The sequence below is a fragment of the Phocoena phocoena genome, chromosome 4, assembly GCF_963924675.1.
Source record: "Phocoena phocoena chromosome 4, mPhoPho1.1, whole genome shotgun sequence".
In the NCBI taxonomy this organism is placed as follows: Eukaryota; Metazoa; Chordata; class Mammalia; order Artiodactyla; family Phocoenidae; genus Phocoena; species Phocoena phocoena.
The window spans coordinates 73036452-73060038 of record NC_089222.1 but is presented as its reverse complement, the minus strand read 5'-3'; the positions used below and the strand labels follow the sequence as shown (position 1 = coordinate 73060038).

The following is a 23587-nucleotide window of genomic DNA, read 5'->3' as shown; positions in this document are numbered from 1 at the left end:
TGCAGGAGTGGAAGGACCTAAGATCACCCAGTCGGACCCTCCCGTTATAAGTAAGAGCAGACTGGGGCTTGGGGAGGCGAAGTGCTTGCCCAGTTCCCAGGTTAGTGGCTGATCTAGGACTAGCACCCAAGGCCCTGACTCCCTCTCGAAAGCTCCTCTGCAGCATTAGGTCCAGGTGTGCTCCCACCTTGTCCCTGGACAGGCCAGCACAATGGCACAGGTGCTGAATATATGAATGAGGAATTTTAAAGGCACAAAGTGTTTTGAGGCATCACGACTCCTGCCAGGACCTGTTAAGGCAGGTCCACATTATACAGAGAACCCAACCTTAAGCATGGCCACACCCATTTCCCCCCAAATCCCTTCACCATTAGAGGGAGTAGGCACTGGTATAGCTTTCGAGGGGAGCACTCTGGCAGATTTGAATAAATTCTAAAATCTGCACACCTTTCCACCTAGCACTTTCACATCTAGAAATTTTTCCTAAGAATTACTAATGAAAGGTAGGTGCAAGACTATTCACTGTGGCTTTGTTCATAATAACGAAAGCAAGAAATACAGTGCACAGATGAATTGCAGTTACTTTGGGGCAAGAGACTGAAATGAAAAGACTTCACTTTTTTACACCACATATTTCTGTATTGTTCGAATCTATTAGGAATATGTACTACTTTCATAATGCAAAATAAGTAAAAATTAAAAGGACAAACTCTGATCTAGAAATATGTTCAGACCATGACAATGCAAATTACTTTACTATTTATACTTGTTCATATTCTTGAATTTTTTACATTGAACAGATACTGTTTTATAGATATTAAACCTAGTAAAAAAAAAAATTCCTTCCCAGGGTTCCTACTGCCTTCAAAATAAAGAAAAATGTCTCATCCACTGAGCAGAAACAGCAAGTTGTCCTGAATACCCATTCTTCCCTTCTTCTATAGCAGTAAAACCCCTGCAGGGTACATATTGTTTCAGAATACCAATTACATTTCCCAGAATCCCTAGCAGTCAGGTAGGCCATGTGACTAAGCTCTGGCCAATAGAGTGACAGCATGGGTGCTATATGTGCAACTTCTGGATCATGCGTTTAAAGAACAGTAAAAGAAGCACTCACAGTAAGAGAAATACAAATTAAAACTATATTGAGATACATTTCTCACCTAACAGATTGGCAAAAATCAAAAGTTTGAAGTACACTCTGTTGGTGAAAGTATGCAGAAACAGGTATTCTCATACATTACTGGTGGGAATATAAAATTACACAACGCCTATGATAGGAAATTGGGGGATATCTTTTAAAATGATGACTTATTTCATTAACCCTTTGACCTAAGAGTAATCTCATTCCTAGGAATTTACCCTAAAGGTAAACCTCCAAAAAATATGTGAAAAATACATACTCACAAGGTTATTCATTGTGGCATTATTTGTAATTGCAAGATATTGGAAAACAACCTAAATGCTCATGCGTATATAGGAAACCAGTGCAGTAAACTATGGTCCACCCACACAATGGAGTACTATGATGCTGTTTAAAAAAAGTGAGGAAGATCTCTGTGAATTCACATGGAGTGGTTTCCAAGATATATTGGTAAGTTTCTTAAGTACAAAAGAGTATAAACATTTGTGTAAGAAGGGAAAAATGAAAGAATGGAGTAGAGTAGAAAAAAATAGGAGGTGGGAGAGTAACACTACTTTGAGTTTACCTTTTTATATAATTTTGACTTTAGATACTTGTTAATGTTTTATATCTTCTAAAATTAAATAAATCAAGAAGAATAGGGGGAACAAAATACAAACAAATGAATCAAACTTTTTCAAATTAATAATAATTAATCCAAGTACAGTGCTTTGTATACCTTTGGTCAACAGATAAAAAACACTTTAAAGAAATCTTAAGCTCTACTGTGGTGGCCACAGTAGACTTCCCTTCAGGACAACCTGCTGTGGGAGCAGCTGACAGAAGGTCTCCAGCTGCCGCAACTTCAGATCCACTGCGGCATAAATGCCATGGCCACGGCCATATGTACCTGAGTTACTCTCAGCCAATGGCCAAGCATGACAAAAGTACAGGGCCATTCCTGCCCAAGGCAGGTCTCCTCTAATAAATAACCTTTGCTGGGGACGTCCCCATCATCCCAGCCGAGACTCTCAGACTGAACTGCAGTCTGACCTGCGCCTACCTATTCCTCTTTTCACAGACCTGCATTGCAGTCTAAAGGATTGCCCTGACTTCTCCTGCTCTCTGCCCTTTAGCCATTACAGGCATTCCCTAGATCAAGCTCTTTTACATCGAATCCTATTTCGGCACCTGCTTCTTGCAGGATCTGGCCTGACACAACAACTTAGTAGCTTTGCTGTTTGTAATGGTATGAATGTAGCAATTCTGAAGCATTTGTGTATATATTGTAGGATTAACTAAATTAGTAAATATATCGATATAGTTGGGAATCAGCATGCTAACTGCAGGAAAAGAAGAAACAAATATGGAATGAGGGAAGCAGGAAGAATGCTGTTGTGTTGAATTGGAATAGGTCAGTATAACCTCATGAACTGTGTGTGTGTGTGTGTGTGATATTTATAGGAAATGTATATAGGAGATAGATATAAATAGATATAGTGTGGGTATATGTATATACGTGGGTATGATTATATATACGTCTTCTAGCTTCGTCCGCTGAGGAGATCAAGGAGCAGCAATGTCCCATTAGCAATGAGAACATCTAATGCCCAGATGTTGGTGTCTAAATTCCATTAAAAGGAACCAGGGGGGCTTCCCTGGTGGCGCAGTGGTTGAGAGTCCGCCTGCCGATGCAGGGGATGTGGGTTCATGCCCCGGTCCGGGAAGATCCCACATGCCGCAGAGAGGCTGGGCCCGTGAGCCATGGCCGCTGAGCCTGCGCATCCAGAGCCTGTGCTCCGCAACGGGAGAGGCCACAACAGTGAGAGGCCCGCGTACCGCAAAAAAAAAAAAAAAAAAAAAAAAGGAACCAGGTAAAAACACAGAGACATGTATGTGAATGTTCATAGTGGCATTAGTCACAATGGCCAAAAATCTAAACATTTTAATCCAAATATCTATCAACTAGTGAATTTTTAAATGTAGCATATCCATACAATAAAATACCAACCAGTAGTAAAAAGGAATGCACTACTGATACATTCTACAATATGGATGAATCTCAAACACATTATGCTAAGTAAAATAAACCTGGCACATAAGACTACTCATTGTATGATTCCATTTATTTGAATAGTCCGGAAAGGCAAATCTAAAGAGGCAGAAATCAGTGGCTACCTAGAACTAGAGGTAGGTGTGGGTAGTTGTGCAAATGATCAAGAGGGAAATTTTTGAAAGTTGGAAATGTTCTAAAAATGGATTGTGGTAAATGTTGCAGAACTTGCTAAATTAGGGGAATTGTCTCCTAATTACTTTTGCAGCTTCATGTCCCAATGCTTCCTTTCATGCATCCTAAATTCCACTTTATGAGTCCCAGTGGAGCCTCATACTTCCAAGCCTATGGTTAGGTTACTCCTTCTGTCTGACAGGTCATTCCTCCCAGTCTCCACCTATGACAGCATTATTCATTCTCCATGGTCCAGAACAAATGTCACCCCTTTTGTCATGCCAGAGTCAATCCCTTCCTTCGTGCATTCTCATTAAACATTCTTTGCACAACCCTGAGAACACTCTCCACTCTAATTCTTCCAGCTGTGTCTGTGCATGGCTGTCCCATCACCACTGGACAATGCTCCTTGGGGACAGGGATCAGGTCTTACTCCTCTTCAGCACCTAGCAAAGTGTCAGGAACATCATTAGCATTTGGCAAATGAACAAATGAATGAATGAATGAATGAAGCTATGAAGAACAAGTGACACTGAAGTGAATGGAAAAGATATCAGCTGTTGTAAGCAACAGAAGAGCCAGTTGTTGGGAAGGCAATTAAAAAACAGCTACAAACACTGGCCCAGGTTCTGGGCAGTACTGATATTAAATACTCAGCTTGAAGTAAGATTCTGGGAAGATGGCAGACTAGGAAACACCAGGAATCTGTCTCCCCACCTAGACAATAAGTGCACTGGCAGAATCTGTCTAATGTAACTATTTTGGAATTCTAGAATCTGTTGAAGGCTTGCAACTTCCAGGAGACTGTATGGATAGTAAATTGTGGTTGATTTGGGCCAATCTAACCACTTCTATTCAACATATTACTGGAAGTTGTAGCCAGAGCAATTAGGCAAGAAAAAGAAATGAAAGATATCCAAACTGGAAAGGAAGAAGTAAAACTATCTGCTCGCAGATGACATGATCTTACATGTAGAAAACCCTAAAGCTTCCACAAAAGTAAAACCCTGTTAGAAATAACAAGTGAATTCAGCACAGTAGCAGGATAAAAGTCAACACACAAAAATTAGGCACATTTCTACACACAAGCAATGAACAATCTGAAAAGGAAATGACAAAAACAATTCCATTGACAATAGCATCAAAAAAGAATAAAATACTTAGGAATTAGCATAACCAAGAAGGCAAAAGACTTGCACAATGAACACCACAAAACATTTCTGAAAGAAATTAAAGGTGAAAGAAATAAATGGAAACACATCCTGTGTTCATGGATCGGATGACTTAATACTGTTAAAATGTCAATACTACCCAAAACAATCCACAGATTTAATCCAATACCTGTCAAAATCGTAATGATGTTTTTTTAGAGCAAGAGAAACCTATCCTAAAATTCATATGGAATCTCAAGGGACTCCAAATAGCCAAAACAAACTTGAAAAAGAAGAACAAAACTGGAGGACTCAGACTTATTGATTTCAAAACTTACTACAAAGCTACAGTAATCAAAATAGTCTAGTACTGGCATAAAGACAGACCAATGGAATAGAACTGAGAGCCCAGAAATAAACCCTCATATATATGGTCAAATGATACTTGACAAGTGTACCTTGACCACTCACCAGGGAAAGGACAGTCTTTTCAACAAGTGGTGCTGGGAAAAGTGGATATCCACATGTAAAAGAATGAAGTTGGACCCTTACCTAATACCACACACAAAAATTAACTCAAAATGGATCAAGAACCTACATGTAAGACCAAAACAATAAAACTCTTAGAAGAAACACAGGGCAAAACTTCATGACATTGGATTTGGCAATGATTTCTTGGATATGACACCAAAGGCGCAAGTAACAAAATCAAAAATAGGCAAATTAGACTTCATAAAAATTTTTAAATTTTGTATATCATAGACACTATCCCCAGCGGAAAAAGGCAACCAACAGAGTGGGAGAAAATATTTGCAAATCACATATCTGATAAGGATTTAATATCCAGAATATATAGAGAACTCCTAAAACTCAACAAACAACAATGAAAACATACCATTAAAAAATGGGCAAAGGACTTCAATAGACATTTCTCCAAGGAAGATCTATGAATGGCCAGTAAGCACATGAAAAGGTTCTCAACATCAAAAATTATGAGGGAAATGCAAATCAAAACTACAGTGAGGGCTTCCCTGGTGGCGCAGTGGTTGAGAGTCTGCCTGCCGATGCAGGGGACACGGGTTCGTGCCCCAGTCCAGGAAGATCCCACATGCCGCGGAGCGGCTGGGCCCGTGAGCCATGGCCACTGAGCCTGCGCATCCGGAGCCTGTGCTCCGCAACGGGAGAGGCCACAACAGTGAGAGGTCCGCATACCGCAAAAAAAAGAAAACACACACACACACACACACACACACACACAAAAACTACAATGAGATATCACCTCATACCCATTATGATGACTATTATCAGGAAAAAACCCCAGAAAACAACAAGTATTGGCAAGGATATAGAGAAACTGGAACACTTGTGCACTGTTGGTAGGAATGTAGAATGGTACAATCACTGTGGAAAACAGTGTGGCAGTTCCTCAAACAGTTTAAGATAAAATCATCATATGATCCAGTAATTCTACCTGTGGGTATATACCCCAAAGAATCGAAAGCAGGATCTTGAAGAGATATTTGTACACCCATGTTCATAACAGCATTATTCACAATAGCCAAAATGTAGAAGAAACCCAAATGTCCATTGACAGATGAATGGATAAGCAATATACGGCATATACACACAGTGGAATATTACTCAGCCTGAAAAAGGAAGGAAATTCTGTAATATGCTACAGCATGGATGAACCTTGAGGACATTATGCCAGTCACAAAAAGACAAACACTGCACGAGTCCACTTATATTAGGTACTTAGAGTAGTCAATTCATAAAGACAGAAATTGTAATGGTAGTTGCCAGGGACTGGAGGGGAGGGGAGAATGGGCAGTTATTGTTTATATTAGGTATAGACTTTCAGTTTTGCAAGATGAAAAGTGTTATGGGGATGGATGAGGTGATGGTTGTACAACAATGTGAATATATTTAACACTGCTGAACAGTACGCTTAAAAGTGGTTAAGATGGTAAATTTTATTTTGTATGTATTTGATTGCAATTTTAAAACCCTACCAAACAATGACTATGTATAAAAGGACAATGATGGGCTTCCCTGGTGGCACAATGGTTGAGAGTCCGCCTGCCGATGCAGGGGACACAGGTTCGTGCCCCGGTCTGGGAAGATCCCACATGCCGCAGAGTGGTTAGGCCCGTGAGCCATGGCCACTGAGCCTGCGTGTCCGGAGCCTGTGCTCCGCAAGGGGAGAGGCCACAACAGTGAGAGGCCCACGTACCGCAAAAAAAAAAAGGACAATGATTATGAAGATGACCCATCTCTTACCTTCATCAAGTAGCCAGCAAATACAAGGAAGCCTTTTGAATGCAGATGCTTGGCCAAGGAGAACCCAAATCCAGAGTCACAGCCTGTGACCAAGACAGCTTTGCTGGCAACCTGTTTTAAAAGGTCAGACATTAGGAACCCAGGATCCTGAGGGCTGAATGACCAGGCCTCCTCTGGGCAGTAAAAATTAGGGCTTCCTGAGTGGGCCAGGCCTGGCCCTCCCCACTTGTCTCTTGCTGTTTGGAGAAGCACCCTGGTATAGTAGAAATGCTTGGACTCAGAATCAAGAGACCAGGTTCTAACCCAGACTCTACCACCAACTAGCAATATTGCTTGGGGAAGTTACCTCCTCTTTCTGGACCTCAGTTTCCTCATCTACAATCACCATCATCACCATCACCATCATCACTGTCATCTTCATCATCAAGCACTGAGTACCTACCATGGGCAAGGCACTGTGCATGCATTATTTTAATTCTCACAGTAACTCCATACAATAAGTATGATTATTATATCACGTTACAAGTGAGGAAATAGACATTTTAAAATGCCCAACATAATTAGCGATAGATCTGGAACTGAAAGAAGGACTGAGAGATTTCGGAGTCTAAACGCTTAACCCCTAACTTCATTTGATGGGGCAGGGGTTGTTCAGCGAGTGAGAGAGTGGCTCTGAGTGCCCTCAAAGCACAGAAGCCCTTACTCTGAGGGTGGGTCAGGGCGTGGGAGCCCAGGGAGAAGGGCTCTGACCAGCTGGCTGGCTCCCAGGTAGCCGGGCTGCCACTCACTGGGTTCACCGAAGCAGCGTGTAAGTCCGACGGTCAACAGGGACAAAGGAGGCAGAGTGAAACAGCAGCGAGCCTCTGCAAGAGGAAAGAAAGCCATGAGCAGAGGCTGTGGTCACATCAGACCTTGTTCTGGGGTGGAAGCAACTCAACAGGCCCTCAGGCACCAGTACCCACCCTACTCACTACTCCCACCCCAAACCCCTGAGGACAACCTGCTGGTACCACTTAGGAGGAGGGCCTGTTTCCTACAGGTTACTAGTCTGGGACAAAGTGGGCCAGCAGTTGCAGTGGACATTTTTGCCACTGTGTAGGAAGAGCCCTCCAGTGATAGACCTCTGTTAACAAAGCCTTCTGCAAATGCAACGTCTTAACCCTTAGGTTTTATATGGTTTCCTGATAGTTTTTTTATTTTGAAATAATTCTAGATTCACATGAAGTTAAGAATACAGAGAGATGCCCTGTACATTTGACCCAATTTCCCCTAATGGTAACATCTTGCAAAACTCTAGTAAAATATCACAACCAGGATATTGACATATGCAGTGAAAATACAGAACAGTTCCACCACCACAAGGATCCTTTGTGTTATCCTTTTATAGCCACACCCACTCCCACATCCTCTTTAACCACTAATCTGTTCTCCACCTCTATAATTCTGTCATTTCAAGAATGGAGTCATAGAATATTAACCTTTTGGAATTGGCTTTTTTCACGCAACATAATTCCCTAGAGATTCATCTGATTGTCTATTGTCGCATGTATCAATAATTTGTTCCTTTTTATTGCTAAATTGTATTCTATGGTATCCTGTACCACCGTTCGTTTAACCATTCAACTATTGAAGGCCATCTGGGTTGCTTCCAATTTAGGGCTATTACAAATAAAGCGGCCAGGAACGTTCCTGTACAGGTTTTGTGTGAACCTGTTTTTCTCTTGGGGAAATGCCCAGAAGAGCAATTGCTGGGTCACATGGTAGTTGCATGTTCAGTTTTTTAAGAAACTTTTAAACTGCTTTCCAGAGTGGCTATAGCATTCTACATTCCCAGCAGTGATCCAGTTTCCCCATATCCTTGCCAGCGTTTGGTGGTATCACTATTTTTTATTTTAACCATGCTGGTAACTGTGTAAAGATATCCACTGTGGGGCTTCCCTGGTGGCGCAGTGGTTGAGAGTCCGCCTTCCGATGCAGGGGACACGGGTTCGTGCCCCGGTCTGGGAAGATCCCACATGCCGCGGAGCGGCTGGGCCCGTGAGCCATGGCCGCTGAGCCTGCGCGTCCGGAGCCTGTCCTCCGCAACGGGAGAGGCCACAACAGTGAGAGGCCCGCGTAACGCATAAAAAAAAAAAAAAAAAAAAAAAAAAGATATCCACTGTGGTCTTAATTTGCATTTCTCTAATGGCTGATGATGTTGAAAATCTTTCCATGTGCTTATTTGCCATCAGTATATCCCCTTTGATTAAAATGTCTCTTTATGTCTTTTGTGCATATTCTATTGTAATTGGAGTGTTTGTTCTTTCACTATTGTTTTGAGAGTTCTTTATATGTTCTAGATGCTAGTCCTTTGTTGCATACGTGGTATGCAAATATTTTCTCCTAGTCTAACTTGTCTTTTCATCCTCTTAACAGGATCTTTACGTAGAGAAACAGTGTTTCATTTTGATGAAGTCTGATTATTCAATTTTTCCTTTTATGGATCAATCATATTTTGGTGTCAAGTTTCAGAACTCTTTGCCTATGCCCCAACCCAAAGATTTTCTCCTGTTTTTTTCTAAAAGATTTAGTCTTGGTTTTTTTGTTTTCTTCTGTTTTTTCATTTTTTGGCCATACCGCGAGGCATGTGGGATCTTAGTTCCCCAACCGAGGATCGAACCCATGTCCCTTGTATTGGAAGGTCGGAGTCTTAACCACTGGACCTCCAGGGAAGTCCCTAGTCTTGTGTTTTATAATTTAAGTCCATGATCCATCGTGAGCTAACTTTTATATAAAATGTGAGATAAGTCAAAGCTGGTTGTTTTTGTTTTTGCCTATAAATATCCATGCTCCAGCACCATTTTTTGAAAATGTTATCTTTCCTCCATTGAATTGCTTTTGCACCTTTGTCAAATATTGGTTGGGCATATCCATGTGGTTTTATTTCTGGATTCTGTTTCATTGAGCTATGCGCTCCCACCTTATTTTTCTTTTTCAAAATTGTTTTTGCTATTCTATTTCCATTGCCTTTTCATATAAATTTTAGAACAATCTTGTCTTTTTCTATAAAAATCTGACTGGGATTTTGATAGAAATTGTGCTAAACTTGTATATCAATTTAGGGAAAGTCAACATCTTTACTTTTTTGAGTCTTTCAATCCCTGACATAGTGTGGGTCTCCATTTATTTAGATCTTTGATTTCTTTCATCAGTATTGTATCATTTTCAATGTACAAATCCTGTATAATTTGTTGTATTTATACCTAAGTAACTCATTCTTTTGAGCAATTGTAAATGGTATTATTTTAGATTTTGATATCCACAAGTTCATTGCTAGGATATAGAAATACACTGACCTGTGCATGTTATCTTGTATTCTGTGTCCTGCTGAACTCACTTATTAGTTCTAGGAGTGCTCTGTGGATTCCTTGGGATTTTCTATGTAGTCAATCATGTAATCTGCAAATAGGGATAGTTTTATTTCTTCTTTTACAAACTGTATGACTTTTATTTCCTTTTCTTGCTTTATTGCACTTCCTTATTGCACTATGGTGAGTCAGTGGTGACAGCGGACATTCTTGCCCTGCTCCCATCTTAGGGAGAAGGCATTCAGTCTTTCACCAGGAAATATGTTAGCTGCATGGTTTTCATAGATGCTCTTTATCAAGTTTAGGTAGTTTCCATCTATGCCTATTTTTCTGAGAGTGTTTATCACTAATGAGTGTTAAATTTTGCTTTTTCTGCTATAATAGATTCATGTGATTTTTATTCTTTGGCTTTCAGTTTGGTGGATTACATTAACTGATTTTTAGCAATGAGCCATCTTTGCAGCCCTGGAACAAATTCACTTTTTCATGGCTTACAACTCTTTTCATATATTGCTGAATTCTACTGGCTAATATTTTAAGAATTTTGGCACCTATATTCATGAGGGCTATTGGTCTGCAGTCCTCTGTTTTGTACAGTCTTTGTCTGGTTTTGGAATCAGCTATTACTAGCTTCATAAAGTAAATTGGAAGGAGTTACTGCTGGGTACGGATGGGAGTTCCGGCTTCCCATTGGGTCTTCACCAATACCTCCCTGGCTGTGAGGGGTCGGAGTGCCTCACTACTGCTCTCCACTGTATGGGGGTGTGTGGTCTCATTATTGTTGAGAGGTGGAGGAAGTCCTAGCTCTCCGTCTCTACTAGGTGTCCTCTGACACTCCTCCACCCCACCCCAAGCAGGCAGGTTCCTTATTACTACTGGGTGAGAATGTAAGTCCTGGCCCCTACTTGGCTTTCTCTGACACTACCCCTGGTGGGGGCACTGGTCACAAGTAAGCAGAGTGGTATGGTCACTACACCCAAAACTAGTTAAATGACTTTATGTAAAATCAATCACTGTTGTACCATAACCCCAGGATTTGCTATACAAAAAGAACAAGGTGTCCCTGGCAGAACTGTCCTTGTCCCCTGCCATCCTTTTGCACTATTTGATATTTTAAAAAGTAACAAAAAGATCACAGCAAGAAAAAAAATTATTTCAAACTGATTTGTTGCCAGATTTTCTCTAACCCACCTCCCCATATTCAAATATATCCACTCAAACTTGATTATCTCTGGGTGTATTACACCAGGCGCTACTGCTCATACCCAGCTATCAATGGCATATTTCTACTTCTCCAGAGAGCACAAGGCTCCATCCCTCCACACCCAATCCCCAAGAGGCAGAACCCTGATAAGGCGAGGGCCAAGAACACTGCTAGAGAGCTCCAGCTGACACAGGAGTGCCCTCCTGGACACCACTTGGTTTCTCAGCCTTTTCCTTTGGCCACTGCTGGGACTGCCTCATCCTGCTCTTATTTCTTCTCTCACTTTGCAGCTCCTGCAGGTGCTACAGGATCCCTGGCTTGGGGCTACTTCTCAGTTCAGAGGGCCCTTGGGGCTAGGAAGGCCTTAGCACCTCAATTCTTTAACTTTAGTTAACAAGTACCTGGGAAGCTTGTTAAAATGCAGGCTCCCAAGTCCCTGATTGACATTCTGATTCAGTAGGATGGGGTGGCCCCTGGAAATCTGCATGTTAAACCAACACCTGATTCCAGTACAGGCAGTACTGGGAAAGGCCTGGTTGATGTAGGTCCAGAGCAGCTGTTCTTAGGTTCTCCTCCCTGATTGTTTACTAGAATCACTTGGTAAAACGATCATGATTATGTGCTTACGTTATTAAAAAGAGATCTTACCATTTAGCAATAGATACCTAAACACCAACATCATGTCCAGGATTTGCTTTGAAACAATCCAGTAGAGGGAGGGGGAGGAAAGTGGGTGGGAACACAGATGAAACAAGACTGGTCATGAGCTGATAACTGTTGAAGCCCAGGTACACCAGGGATCAATTTACTACTTTCTACTTTTGTATGCGATTGAAATTCTTCCCAAAATAGTTGAAGAAGAATTAAGGAACCAAGGAAGCTTTTTAAACTATTCCCATGGTTGGCCTCACCCCTAATGAATGAAATCCGAGTCCCCAGGGGTGGGGCACGGGGATTTTTTTTCCCCACTGCGCTCTAGGTGATTCTAACTTGCAATCAGCGTTTGTAACTGCTGCCTTAGGAAAAGAGAAAAAGGACTTTTTCCCCATGGGGTTTCCTTTTCAAGCCTCTTGACTGCCAAGTCCTAATATCTCTGGGGACAAAATCAGCTCTAGGCCACAGCCCAGCCAAGGCAGACACTACTGTTTGCTGCTAATATCTATTCTTCTCATCTGTCTCAATACCAAAATGTTGTCTGGGGTACCAATGTGCCCAATTCTTTCCAGACTATCGCCTACCCAGCAATCATGTGACCTACCCCTGGTCCATAAGGTGCGAACAGAAGTCTGCAATGATTGCCGGGAGAGTTTTGCTCTCCTGATGCGGGGGCAGCTCCTCCCTCCTTCCATGTTGCTTTGCTTCTTCCTGCCTGGACTGAGGCTGGAGGTGGAGGAACATCGCGGCAGCTGAGGTGAGGGCCACCATCAGGATGACAGAGCAGAAGGAGACAAGAAGCCTGGGTCCACTGATACCTCTCCAGCCCTGGCCTTCTGGAAGTCTTTGCCCTTCTAATTGTGATGCAGTCCTGATACATTGGCTTATCAAGGCTAAGAATGCCCCTGAGGGGTTAAGTCCGAATCCCATAATATAAAATAGTGAGCATTGCCCTGGAGGGTCACCTCTCCCCAGGAGGGTCTTGTGGTGGCAGCAAACGGCTGGTCACACAAACCACTTACTCTAATAGCTAGGCCAGTCTCACAGGTGGTACAAGTTAAACTCAGGGTAGTCAGTAAACTTGCTGAGGGGTGAATCCCAAAGAGGTGGCCTCCAGATTCAGAGGACGAGAGCTTGCTGATTTCCATCCTAACCTAGAAGAGCAATCAGATGGGGTGGAGACGTTGCAATCCAGCATTTCCCCACAGGCCTGTGGAAGAACCAGCTGGTCCCCGGAGCACTGGCATCCAGGAACTCACCGGGCCACATTCGAGACACCACCCTGTGCTGGCCAAGGCATTAATGCTGGCTTCTCTTCCCTCCTTCCAGTCTATGTCTCTATCCCTTTTGTTCCTTCCGTCACAAATCAGCAACAATAACCAGTTACCCAGCTTTCTGCTGAGAGGAGTCAGGAGTCAGCTTGACAGCCTGAATCTAACAAGATGGGTTTAGGAAGGACAAATGTGGATGACGCAAGGGCAGCTGGAGAGGAAGGAGGTCTCACACAGCAGCACCTGTGAAAAAAAATTAGTCTGATCAACTACGAATCACAAGTGATGTGGCCGCCAAAAGAAGCTATGTGAGCCTAGGCTGGACAGGAATAGGGAGGCAAGGGCCACTCTCCATTCTGCCCAGGTCAGGCTGCCCTGGAGTATTACACGCCATGCCTGGGCAGGCAGAGCTGAGCACTGGGGCTGAGCCAACTGGTGTGTGTAACCAGAATCCGGGAAGTAGTGTCCTGGGCGGAGCCAGAGCCTTGAGAAATCCAAAATCTGAGGGCTGTATAGAGCCAGGAAGCAGAGCAGGTTGTCAGGGCAGGGACCGCATCCAGCCACTTCTGGGGAGGTTTCATCTGGACAGGTGCTGTGTACCGGGTGACTGCTGCTCTGAGCCATGTAGGGGAGGGGAGGGGAGGGGCGTGTTCTGTTTGGGGCACCACATCTCAAGAAAGAGCTCAGACCAAATGGGCATCATACAGGTGGGAAACCTGGATGCTGAGTGGGAAAACCATGGGAGATGAGCAATGAAAAAAACATGCAGATGCAATAAGAGAAGTCAGGGGTATTAGGATAGCACAGTATCCCCAGGGATAAGAGATTAACTTGTTCAGTATGAATACAGAAGGCAGACCCAAGAACAGGGGGTGGCATTTACAGAGGAAAGATTTGTGCCCAGTATGAAGAAGGACTTTATAATAGCACTGTCCAAAGACAGGTCTGCTGTGAGAGGTACTGACTACCTCATGGCCAGAGATATTCAAATAGAGGCTATAAGGTCACTTGTTAAGGATGAGATCAAAGGATCACCCACAGGTGGGGACTGGAGCATGAGGCCCCTTCCAACTGAGATTCAAGCAAAATGATCGGGCCACCCAAAGACCTCCTGTCTGATCCAGGCACAGTGATCACCCACCATTCCTTCCACCTCACACATCTGGGTCTCCCTCCCTGACCTCTGCCGACAACTTTTCCTGGAGGACAGCTAATGCACTCTGACTCAGCTCTGCCCCTGACCACCCTGTGCCCAACCCCTCAGCCTAACCAGGTGATTTCTACAATCCTTCCAGAAGACTCAGAGTCTTCTGGGATAGCCTTTCTTTCCCTTCAAATGAGCCAGAAGCTTGACTAATGCCTTACTTCCCTTTAATTTTTTAAAATAATAAAGCATTGAATATTTCATGTGATTTATTGAATACTGTACTAAAGTGAAAAAAAGAATGTTTGTATGGGTACAGAATGGTTGTATCACTCCCTTTAATTTGAGGATAAAATCTTTGTAAAAGTATTTAAACTTCCTTTGGGATTATTTTCTCCTCCATAAGAAAATCTCCAGAAATCTCTGAAAGCCATTTTTGAGACAGATTTTATCATTTCTGTGAGTCATTCTCTGAAAAAAAATTACAGCAAATCTTCTTTCAAAAGCCCTTTAACAGAATCAAGCTCCATTCCCTCTTTGATGGGATATCAACTCTTCTTATATGATGTCCTCCAGTAGTTGAAGCCTCACCTCCAACCAAGCTTCTGTATCCTATGGAAATGCTTTTAAGCAAATGCTGCTAAAAATCTCAATGCATGTTCTTCTAGATATATTTATTGGCACAGAAAATAACCATCAATTTTCTAGCTGCTGGGTCTTTGAATTTAACCTGCCACTTGATTTCACTCCTCTCAAATATGAAAGAAAGGGCATTATGTTTTTCCTTGCTCTAGCTGCAAAAGAAGAAAATGAGGTAGCAGAGCACACTAAATTCCCTTGGAAAAGGCAATTTCCAGAAGCTCTCAAAGAAGAAGAGCTGGGCTTCTCTGGTGGCGCAGTGGTTGGGAGTCCGCCTGCCGATGCGGGGGACGCGAGTTCGTGCCCCGGTCCGGGAAGATCCCACATGCCGCGGAGCAGCTGGGCCCGTGAGCCATGGCCGCTGAGCCTGCTCGTCCGGAGCCTGTGCTCCGCAACGGGAGAGGCCGCAACGGTGAGAGGCCCGCGTACAGCAAAAAAAAAAGAAGAAGAGCTGCTTGTTTACTTTGTACTTAATGCTTTCTCTAAATCACCCAGTTCAGTGAAGTCTCACGACATTTTAGTTAACTATAGTTTCATGTGCGGGATTTTAAAAGAGCCATTAACCAGGTGATTAAAGTAATGAGATCTGTGCCTCCTGATGTGATGCACTAAGAAGGGCACCACCTCACCTGAGTGGGTTTCTTCCAAACACACAAACCTGAATCTAAACACGAGGACATCCCACAGCCCACACTGAGAGACATTCTTCCAAGGTATTAAGGTCATGAACAACAGGACTGAGGAACTGCCCCTGACAGGAAGAGAGTAAGGAGACATGACAACTAAATGTACTGGGAACCCCGGTTTGTATCCTGGACTAGGAAAATGTCCATTCGTGGGCCATCTGGTGAAATTTGAATCAAGTCTGCAGATTAGTTAATAGTATTATATCAGTGGTAATTTCCTGGTTTGGATAACTGCACTATGGTTTTGTAAGATGTTAACACTTGGGGAATTTAGGCGAAGGGGTTACGGGAAACTTTTGTACTATTTTTACAACTTTTGTATAAGTGTAGAGTTACTTCAAAATAAAAAGTTTAAAACAAAAATCTGATGAAAGATATTCTTCGGTGCCTTGTGTGACATGGGAAGGTCTCTGTCTTCCGACAACACCTCTGAGTGTCCTTTGCTGGTGGACAGCGGGTATTGAGGGACACCTTTGAGAGTCAAGCCTTATTATGTGTGAAGAGCTCTGCTTTGCCCAGAAAGTGTAACCCTCAAGGTCACCTCCACCCTTCATTTTCTTACCTTGTTCCATTTACTCTATCAGAGAAATTCAGGGTTTTCCTCAGGGGCTGTGACAGGGGTCTGGAGAAGCGGGCAGTCAGCACAGTGGCCACGAGAGGCAGAATGGCCAGGCTCCTCCGGGTGGGTTCTGAAACACAAAATGTGTCCTCAGCATCGCGTTGCTGCCTTCAGGAGTTTAGGCAGAAGGGGCCATTTTCTTTTCAGGTTGTGAAAGTTAAAGTAGGCTCTGTTTGACCCAGGTTCAGTCAAGGCACCAGGCAGTCCCCACCTGCCACCCTCCTCTCAAGCTACAGCCTCATGTGATGAAAAGAGTCAGGAGGCTGGGACATCTAGAAACCTGGGTTCTGGTTCCAGCTGTGCCACCAACTCATAGGGTAACCCTGGGTGAGTCATCACGCTTTTGTAGCATGAGGAGGGTGTAGCACAAGTGACCAGTGACCCTCAAACTAGGCTGTGCAGCAACCACTGGGGCATCCAGGGTCCCAGCCCCTCAGGGATTCCAGCTCCATGAGTCCCATTCTCAGTGTTCCCCATATCCAGCAAAACATCCATCTCAATTCGCCCACATGCCTCCAGGCAGCTTTTTCAGCCCTGGGCCAGGTACCTTTTGATTCAGCTCTCCACCTTTCTCCACCCCACCATGCACAGGGTCCAGCTCTGGGGCTGAATTCATCAGTAATCATCATAGCATGGAGACTGAACCTACAAAATGAGACACACTCTAATCAACCTAAATTAACACACACACACACACACACACACACACACACACACACACACACTGTCTCTCCCACCACCCTACCACTCCCTTTCCACATTAAATCAAACTTGTTGCAGCAAGGCCATGTGTCAGTAAGGCTACTCTGCACAGTGCCTAGCTTCGCATCATGAGTTGTAGATGGGTGTGTGCATTAGTTGTCCTCCTGTTCTGGTTAATTCCCCTCTAGTGATCCCTCCTGGCCTAAGGGAAGGAAAGGGAGGTAGGGAGGGAGCTGAGCAAGGCAATCCCAGCCCTGGGAGCTGTTGCTCTTTTCCTGGGGAGCAGTCCTAGTCTCTCTTTGCACACCTGCCTGTGGTTTGTTCTACTGCCCTTAACAGTAACAAGGTTCTGCCTGAGAGGCAGCTCCTCCCCTGCCATTTTGCTGCGGTCCCTAATCTGATCACCTGTCACCTGCACCAGTGAGTCTGTGATAAGTTCACTAACTAGCTAACAACCACAGTATTTACTGCAGAAGGTAGGTGGCGGTGTTTCATCTGTTTAATCTTCAGGAGAGGAAAACAAATAGGGCTCTTTTGTCTTGCGTGATCCTTCCTGGACTGTGCAGTAGGCTCTTGCTCCTGCTCCGGCCCCGACTCGCCACGCCCCAGTCTCAGCACTGCAGCCAGAAAGGTCTTTCCAACACCAGTCAGGTACGTACGTGACTCCCTTGACTAAAAGCCTCCTCTCCATGCCTTTTTGGAGCTGGCCTCTGCCTCCCTTCCTATCCGGTACCCCCTCCCCTGTGCTCACTGCTCTGTAGCCACGCTGACCTTCTGAACATACACGGAGCTCTTTCTCGCCTCAGGGCCGTGGACCTTGCCTTTCCTCTCTATAGAGGGCTGAGTCCTTCGGACACTTCTGACTTCAGAGTGGCTGCCCAACCCCCCATGCAACACACAGGGGTTGCTCTCCATAAGATTGCCCTTCAATCCAAGATTCCCTTGTTTCTTTATTTATCTCCCCCTTCTAGATCATAAGCTCAGTGAGGCCAGGCACCTTGTCCATCTTAGTCACCACTGAATCCCCCATGCCTGGAAGAACCTGACACAAAGGAGGCACTCAGTGAGTCCCTGCTGAGTGGGGTGAGCTGTGTGCTCGAACCTCACCCCCATCCCCACACAAAGACTGGCCCTTCATGGAAGGCACAGGCCCATGCTGTGGGTGCCCCGCACCCCTCCCAAGTACTGACCGGCTGGCTGAGCACAGACATCTCTGTCTCCTCCCTCCAGGACTGGAGTCTGAGGTCACCACCACTGGGTGATTTAAAATCCAGTCGTCTGTAATTCAAGCGTTTTCCATCCCTTCTGCTCAATGCTTGTGGCACAGAATGCCTCAGTGTTTGCCTCAATGTCTCTCCAAACAGAGAGCTGCTTTTAATTTTATTTTCTTTTGAGTCAGCAATATCTAAAAGCACTGGCGTCAAAATAGCTTAAATTGCATGAAAACTCAGCCCCTTTACTAATGCACTATTCACAATGTAATCTCTCATATACAAAATGCTAGAATTTTAGATATCTTTTTCTTCTACTACTTTTTTACATTCCTTAAATATGTTGCTATTTTCACCCCAAACACAATGCTATAGGCAGTGGAATTCCTGTACTCTTCAGGGCTGTTTGTCATCTTAATGTCTTGTGCTGGGCTTTAGTCTCTGTAAACATTAGTTTCTCAAACTTGAAATGCCACTCGGTTGCCTTTTGGTTTGGAAACAGAAATGGCCGTGGGAGGCGGGCGCTGCAAGGGGACAGGCAGAGCCCCTGTGAGGGCGGGAACCACCTCTTTAGCTTTGGATTCAATTAGCTGCTCCAGGGTGACCAAATTTATATGATACTGTCGCAAAATCAAGATGTTCATGTATTATTCTGGAATCTGGGAGAAACTTTTCTAATTCTAAGAACACTTAGGTCTGCTCTCAAGGGCACCTCCTTTCCATTGTCAATGCAAAACCCACATGTAGCCCGCGGAAAGCACCCCCTCTCCAAAAGAAAAAAAAAAAACCTGTGTGCATCCTTGTCTTGATGCTGGGCTCACTTGCTGCATTCTGACAGGACTATCTTGCAGAAGACACAGCTGGCTGCATTCCTGTGGGTCAGGGTCAAGGTCTCCCCAGCAAGTGGCAAACACTCCCAGTACTGACATCCTCAGAAGAGGCAGGGCATCAGCAGCAAATAGGAATTCAGGAGGCAGGACTTAGGCAGGAAAGAGAATTCAAGTTTCTGGACATGAAGTCTGGAAGGGCCTTGGTACTACCAAGTGGGAGAGGGAGGTCCTGTTTCACTGGGGAGGGTGAGCTGGGTTTAAGCTAAGAACCATCCTGTGTAGGGACGCCACACTGAGGCGCTCAAAGCCCGTAACCTGTGTGAGAGACTCCAAGGTCTGACAACTGGCAGCCAGTTTCCAACATACTCTACTTGGCTATTTTGTTTGGCCTGCCTAGTGTTTTAAAAGGCAACGTAACGAGGCAGCTATGTTATGCTTGAACTCAATAGCAAAAAGTTGTCACTTACTATCTCAAGCCTACCCACCACCTCTGTTAACTGCCTGGACATTGTGGGCATTAGAGTTTGAGATCTCTTACCAAATAGATGTCTATTATCCTTTGGCTATTTCCCTTCTGATCACTTAGCATAATCTTGCCTAGACGTTCCAGCTCAGCTCAGCTCAGCTATACGTGTTAACTACAGTTATTGGAGGCTTCCTCGAGGCCATGCAAAAAGGAAACCTGACAAGTTTTAAATCCTTATTCAAATAAGATGCCTATTATCCCTTAGAGAGATTAACTATTCTGAAATGAAAGTCTAAAGACATTATACAGGAACACCAAATGATATTGTAGGTGACGTTCCCACTACCATTTTATCGTAAATGCAGAAGTGACTTTTATATAGCTGCCTCTAACAGGGACCTTCAATAAAAGCCAAGGATTTAACTTTATAGCCCAGTTCAGCGAAGGCAAACCTAATGCAGACACTTGGATTAGTCTGACAGACACTAGCCACCAGACTAGACTTAGGTGATGGCCATTTCTCTTCAGAGAACACACCACACTCAGCAGTTGCCATCTTTCGGGTGTCTGTCTTGCTCAGCTGATCCCTGTCCCTTTCAGACTTGCCTGTTGCCCACAGGATTTGGCCTCTGCAGCTGTAGTTGTACAGTGAGACCCTCCCCCCCACCCTCTGGCCATGGAAGAGTGGGTCACGGAGAGACACCTGACCCCAGATGAATCCATCATTCTGTCCCCTGGCACTGTGAAAGAATGCAAAGCAGCCTCTGTGGGGCAGAGACATGTGATCTGGTTGCTGGAGTTGGGGGGAGGGGGGTGGGCAGCTATGCGATACTTGAACCTGAAGCCAGAGAGAGAGATGGAGAAAGCCAATCTGCAAAGACAGAAAGGAGTCAGGCACACATGTAGAAAGAAGCAGAGATGGAAGTGAAGAGAGAAAAAAACAACAACAGAGCCTCCTGCTCCTGAGACCCAGCTGCCCTCCTGTCTTCAGCTCTGTAAGGCATGTGATGTCTTTATTCTCTGTGTTGATTTAAGCATGTTTATTGTTTCTGTTAGTTGCGGCCAAAACAATATTGGTGAAAACACACTGAAAGCAGGTTCTTTCTGCAGATCATTATTAATTCTTAAGCTTGCCTGATATTCTGAGAATGCCACACTGTAGACCTCATAATGATAACGGGAACAGGAGCCTCTCCCTCTCCACTTCTGTCAAGGAAACATCTGTCCTTCCCCAAGAGAAAGTGTTACCAGAGCTATCAAAATGGCCATAATTACAACCACCAGGTTAAGCAGGCATTCCATCCCTAGGAGAACAGGGCTTGCCTACCAAATTCACGTCAGACCTGTACACAGGAGGCACATAATATTTGAATAACTTAAGAGAGTTTTCAGCAGAGGAATACCGTATCAGGCTTATATTTTAAAATGATAACTCTCACTGGGTTAAGATTCGACTGAGGATGGACAAGGGCAGAAGCAGGGAGACCATTTAGAAGCTATGGCAGTAACCCAGGACCATAATGTACAGCCATGCAGGTTGTGTACTGCAGAACTCGAGCAAAATGTGAAGAGGTACTCCCTGGACATATATAAAAGGGCTGCCAGTCCCGGTGGAAACCATGGAGCTAATTAGACGTGGTCAGAGTCTGGCTGTGTTTTGAAGGTAAAGCCCACTGTGATATACTGACCAATTAAATGTAGGCTATGAAAGAAGGAAGAATCAAAGATATTTCCAACATTTTTCATGCAGATGTAAAAAAATGACATTAGTACAACTGACAGTTTAAGGAGCCATCCTATTCATAAGCACTTACCACATTTCAAATCAGAGCGTACAAGCCCAGCATCCTGGTCCTCAGCGGGCCCCTCCAAGTCATATCTCCAACTATACTTCTCTCATCTACTCATTATACCATTTGCCACCATCACTCAATAAGCCCTGTCTGTACTTTCCAATTTTTGTGCCTTGCTCATCCCATACCAAATCTGAGGTCTCCTTCATCCACTAAGCCCTAACTGATTCAAATAACCTCCTTCTAGAACGCTTTCCCGATCCCCTAAATCAAAAATCAATCTCTTGTTGCGGGACTTCCCTAGCAGGTCAGTGGTTAAGACGCCGCGCTCCATATTTGCATTTTCACTGCTTCCTTATGTGCCTCTAAAATAGCACTTAACCTAGGCCGGGTGGTATTAGAGGTATTTCTGCTTATAACCATTCACAGCACCCTGTTCCGCCATCTGACCACCAGTCTCAACCTGGATTGTTTCATTGACCTCCGGCTCATCCAAACTGACTACTCTGGTGTCTGACAGGAAGCAGCCACTCTGTAAATGTGTATTGAGAGACTATGCGAGCTACACTCATTTCAAAGTTCAGCTTCCTCGCCCGCCACGGGTATATGCCCTGGGCACGGCCGGGCTGCAACGCTCTGGTAGAAAGTGCTAGGATATTTGATGCATCATAAAGGATCCTGGCAGCCGGAAGCCCACCGTAACGAAACGTGTGCCTCTGTAACCCCTGGCAGGGTTAGACGGGGACTTTGTATCAGATGACTCTGGGCAGATTTTGGCAGACTGGTTGGAAAACACCACGCAGAGCTCAAATGAGCTCCACGTCCTGCGCGGCTCCAAACCCTCCCCCAGCAGGGCGCAGACCGCCAGGGTCCCTGTCTCTGACAGGGACGCCCTGTCAGAGACGGGGGACGCCAGAGACTCGCCGGCGCCAACTCGCCAAGCGCGCCGGCAGCCCCGCAGCCCCTTCCGGCTGACCAGAGGCTGGGAGCCGAGGGGGCTCGGCCCGAGCCACGCTCCCATTGGCTGAGACCGCACCGCCCAGACCAAGTTGAGCTGTTCCCGCACCTGTGAGCGGTAGAGGTTCCGGGCCTTCCCCGGCCGCGGGCCCACCACCAACCCAGCATCTCCGGCCTGCTCCCGCGGCGCCTCCAACTTGCTCGGTCCTCCTCCTCCCCCGGTCCTGCGGCCTCTGCGGTCCTCCAGTTAACAGCCGGCTCAGCTCGTGCTCAAGGAAACTGGACAGGCGGCCTGAATAATGTCCAGCATCCTTCCCGAGGGCGCAGCATGAGGGGAGGAAGCACTCCCCCTCCCCCCCCCAACCAAGTCCCCGAAAACAGAGCCTCGTGGAGGACGCGGCAGGAGGACGAGGGATGCGGGAACACCCAGAGAGATGCGGTAAGGGAGCAGTGCCTAGATCTCAGGCTAGAAGGCAGGGCTACTGGCTTCGGTCCTGGCTCTGCCTCTGACTACGATGTGACCTTGGGCCAGTTTCTTCCCTTCTCGGGGCTGGGCTCGTCTTCTGTAAAATGCGGCGGCAGAGAAGGATAAGTGTCGAGGGTTTCACCTGGGAGACTCGGGGGCGCGTGTTCAACCTAGGCCTCCCCCTGACAAGCACATTTTCTGAATAACAAACGTCAGGCTGGGCTCCCAGAGCACGGACGGAAGGCCTGGGAGGGCGGAGGATAAGGATCACCTGGGGTTGAGAAGGCTCTGGGCGGGATCAGTCCATCTTTACACCGTTACTTCGGCCGCGGCCGCAGGACCCAGCCTACAGGACTTGGTGCCCGCTTTTCCACTCGCATCCCCGCGACCCAAGTAAAGGGCAGCGCAAGTCCAAACCAAACCGAGCATCACGCCGGTTTAGGGGCGCCGGCTCATCACGCCCGAGCTTCAGAGATGCGGACCCCTCCTCTTACCCCAAACCAAACTGGCGCGGGGTCTCCAGCTGCCGAGGGCTCAGCTGGTGCGTTCGCTGGTACCCGCGCTCGCCTCTTGTACCACCGGGCGCTACCGCCGTTTCCTTCTCAAAGCGCCTTACTGGCTCCCACTCCTGCGGCCTCCAGCCTCAGCTGCCGGGGTGCGCCTGCGCACAGGGGCTTTGCTCCGTAGGGCTGCGCGGGGCGGAGCCCGACGGCGGGCGCGCAGGGGCGGGGAGCCTCTGCGCCGCCTCCTTCGCCTTGCGGCGTCAGGCCTGGCCCTCCTCCTGCAGAGGGTATTCCTATTCGCTAGGCGCCCGGCC

At 45.6% G+C, this 23587-nt stretch overlaps 1 protein-coding gene across 1 annotated transcript in view; it reads right to left on the bottom strand.

Moving 5' to 3' along the window:
• Window positions 1–23150, bottom strand: part of BDH1 (3-hydroxybutyrate dehydrogenase 1) — a 34782-nt gene extending 11632 nt beyond the window's left edge. Inside the window, 6 exon segments of the mRNA XM_065875839.1 lie at window positions 6782–6892; window positions 7570–7587; window positions 7590–7644; window positions 16289–16415; window positions 22188–22537; window positions 23092–23150. Coding sequence (XP_065731911.1) covers window positions 6782–6892; window positions 7570–7587; window positions 7590–7644; window positions 16289–16415; window positions 22188–22537; window positions 23092–23150 — 720 coding nt within the window.
• Between the last annotated feature and the right edge of the window lie 437 nt (window positions 23151–23587).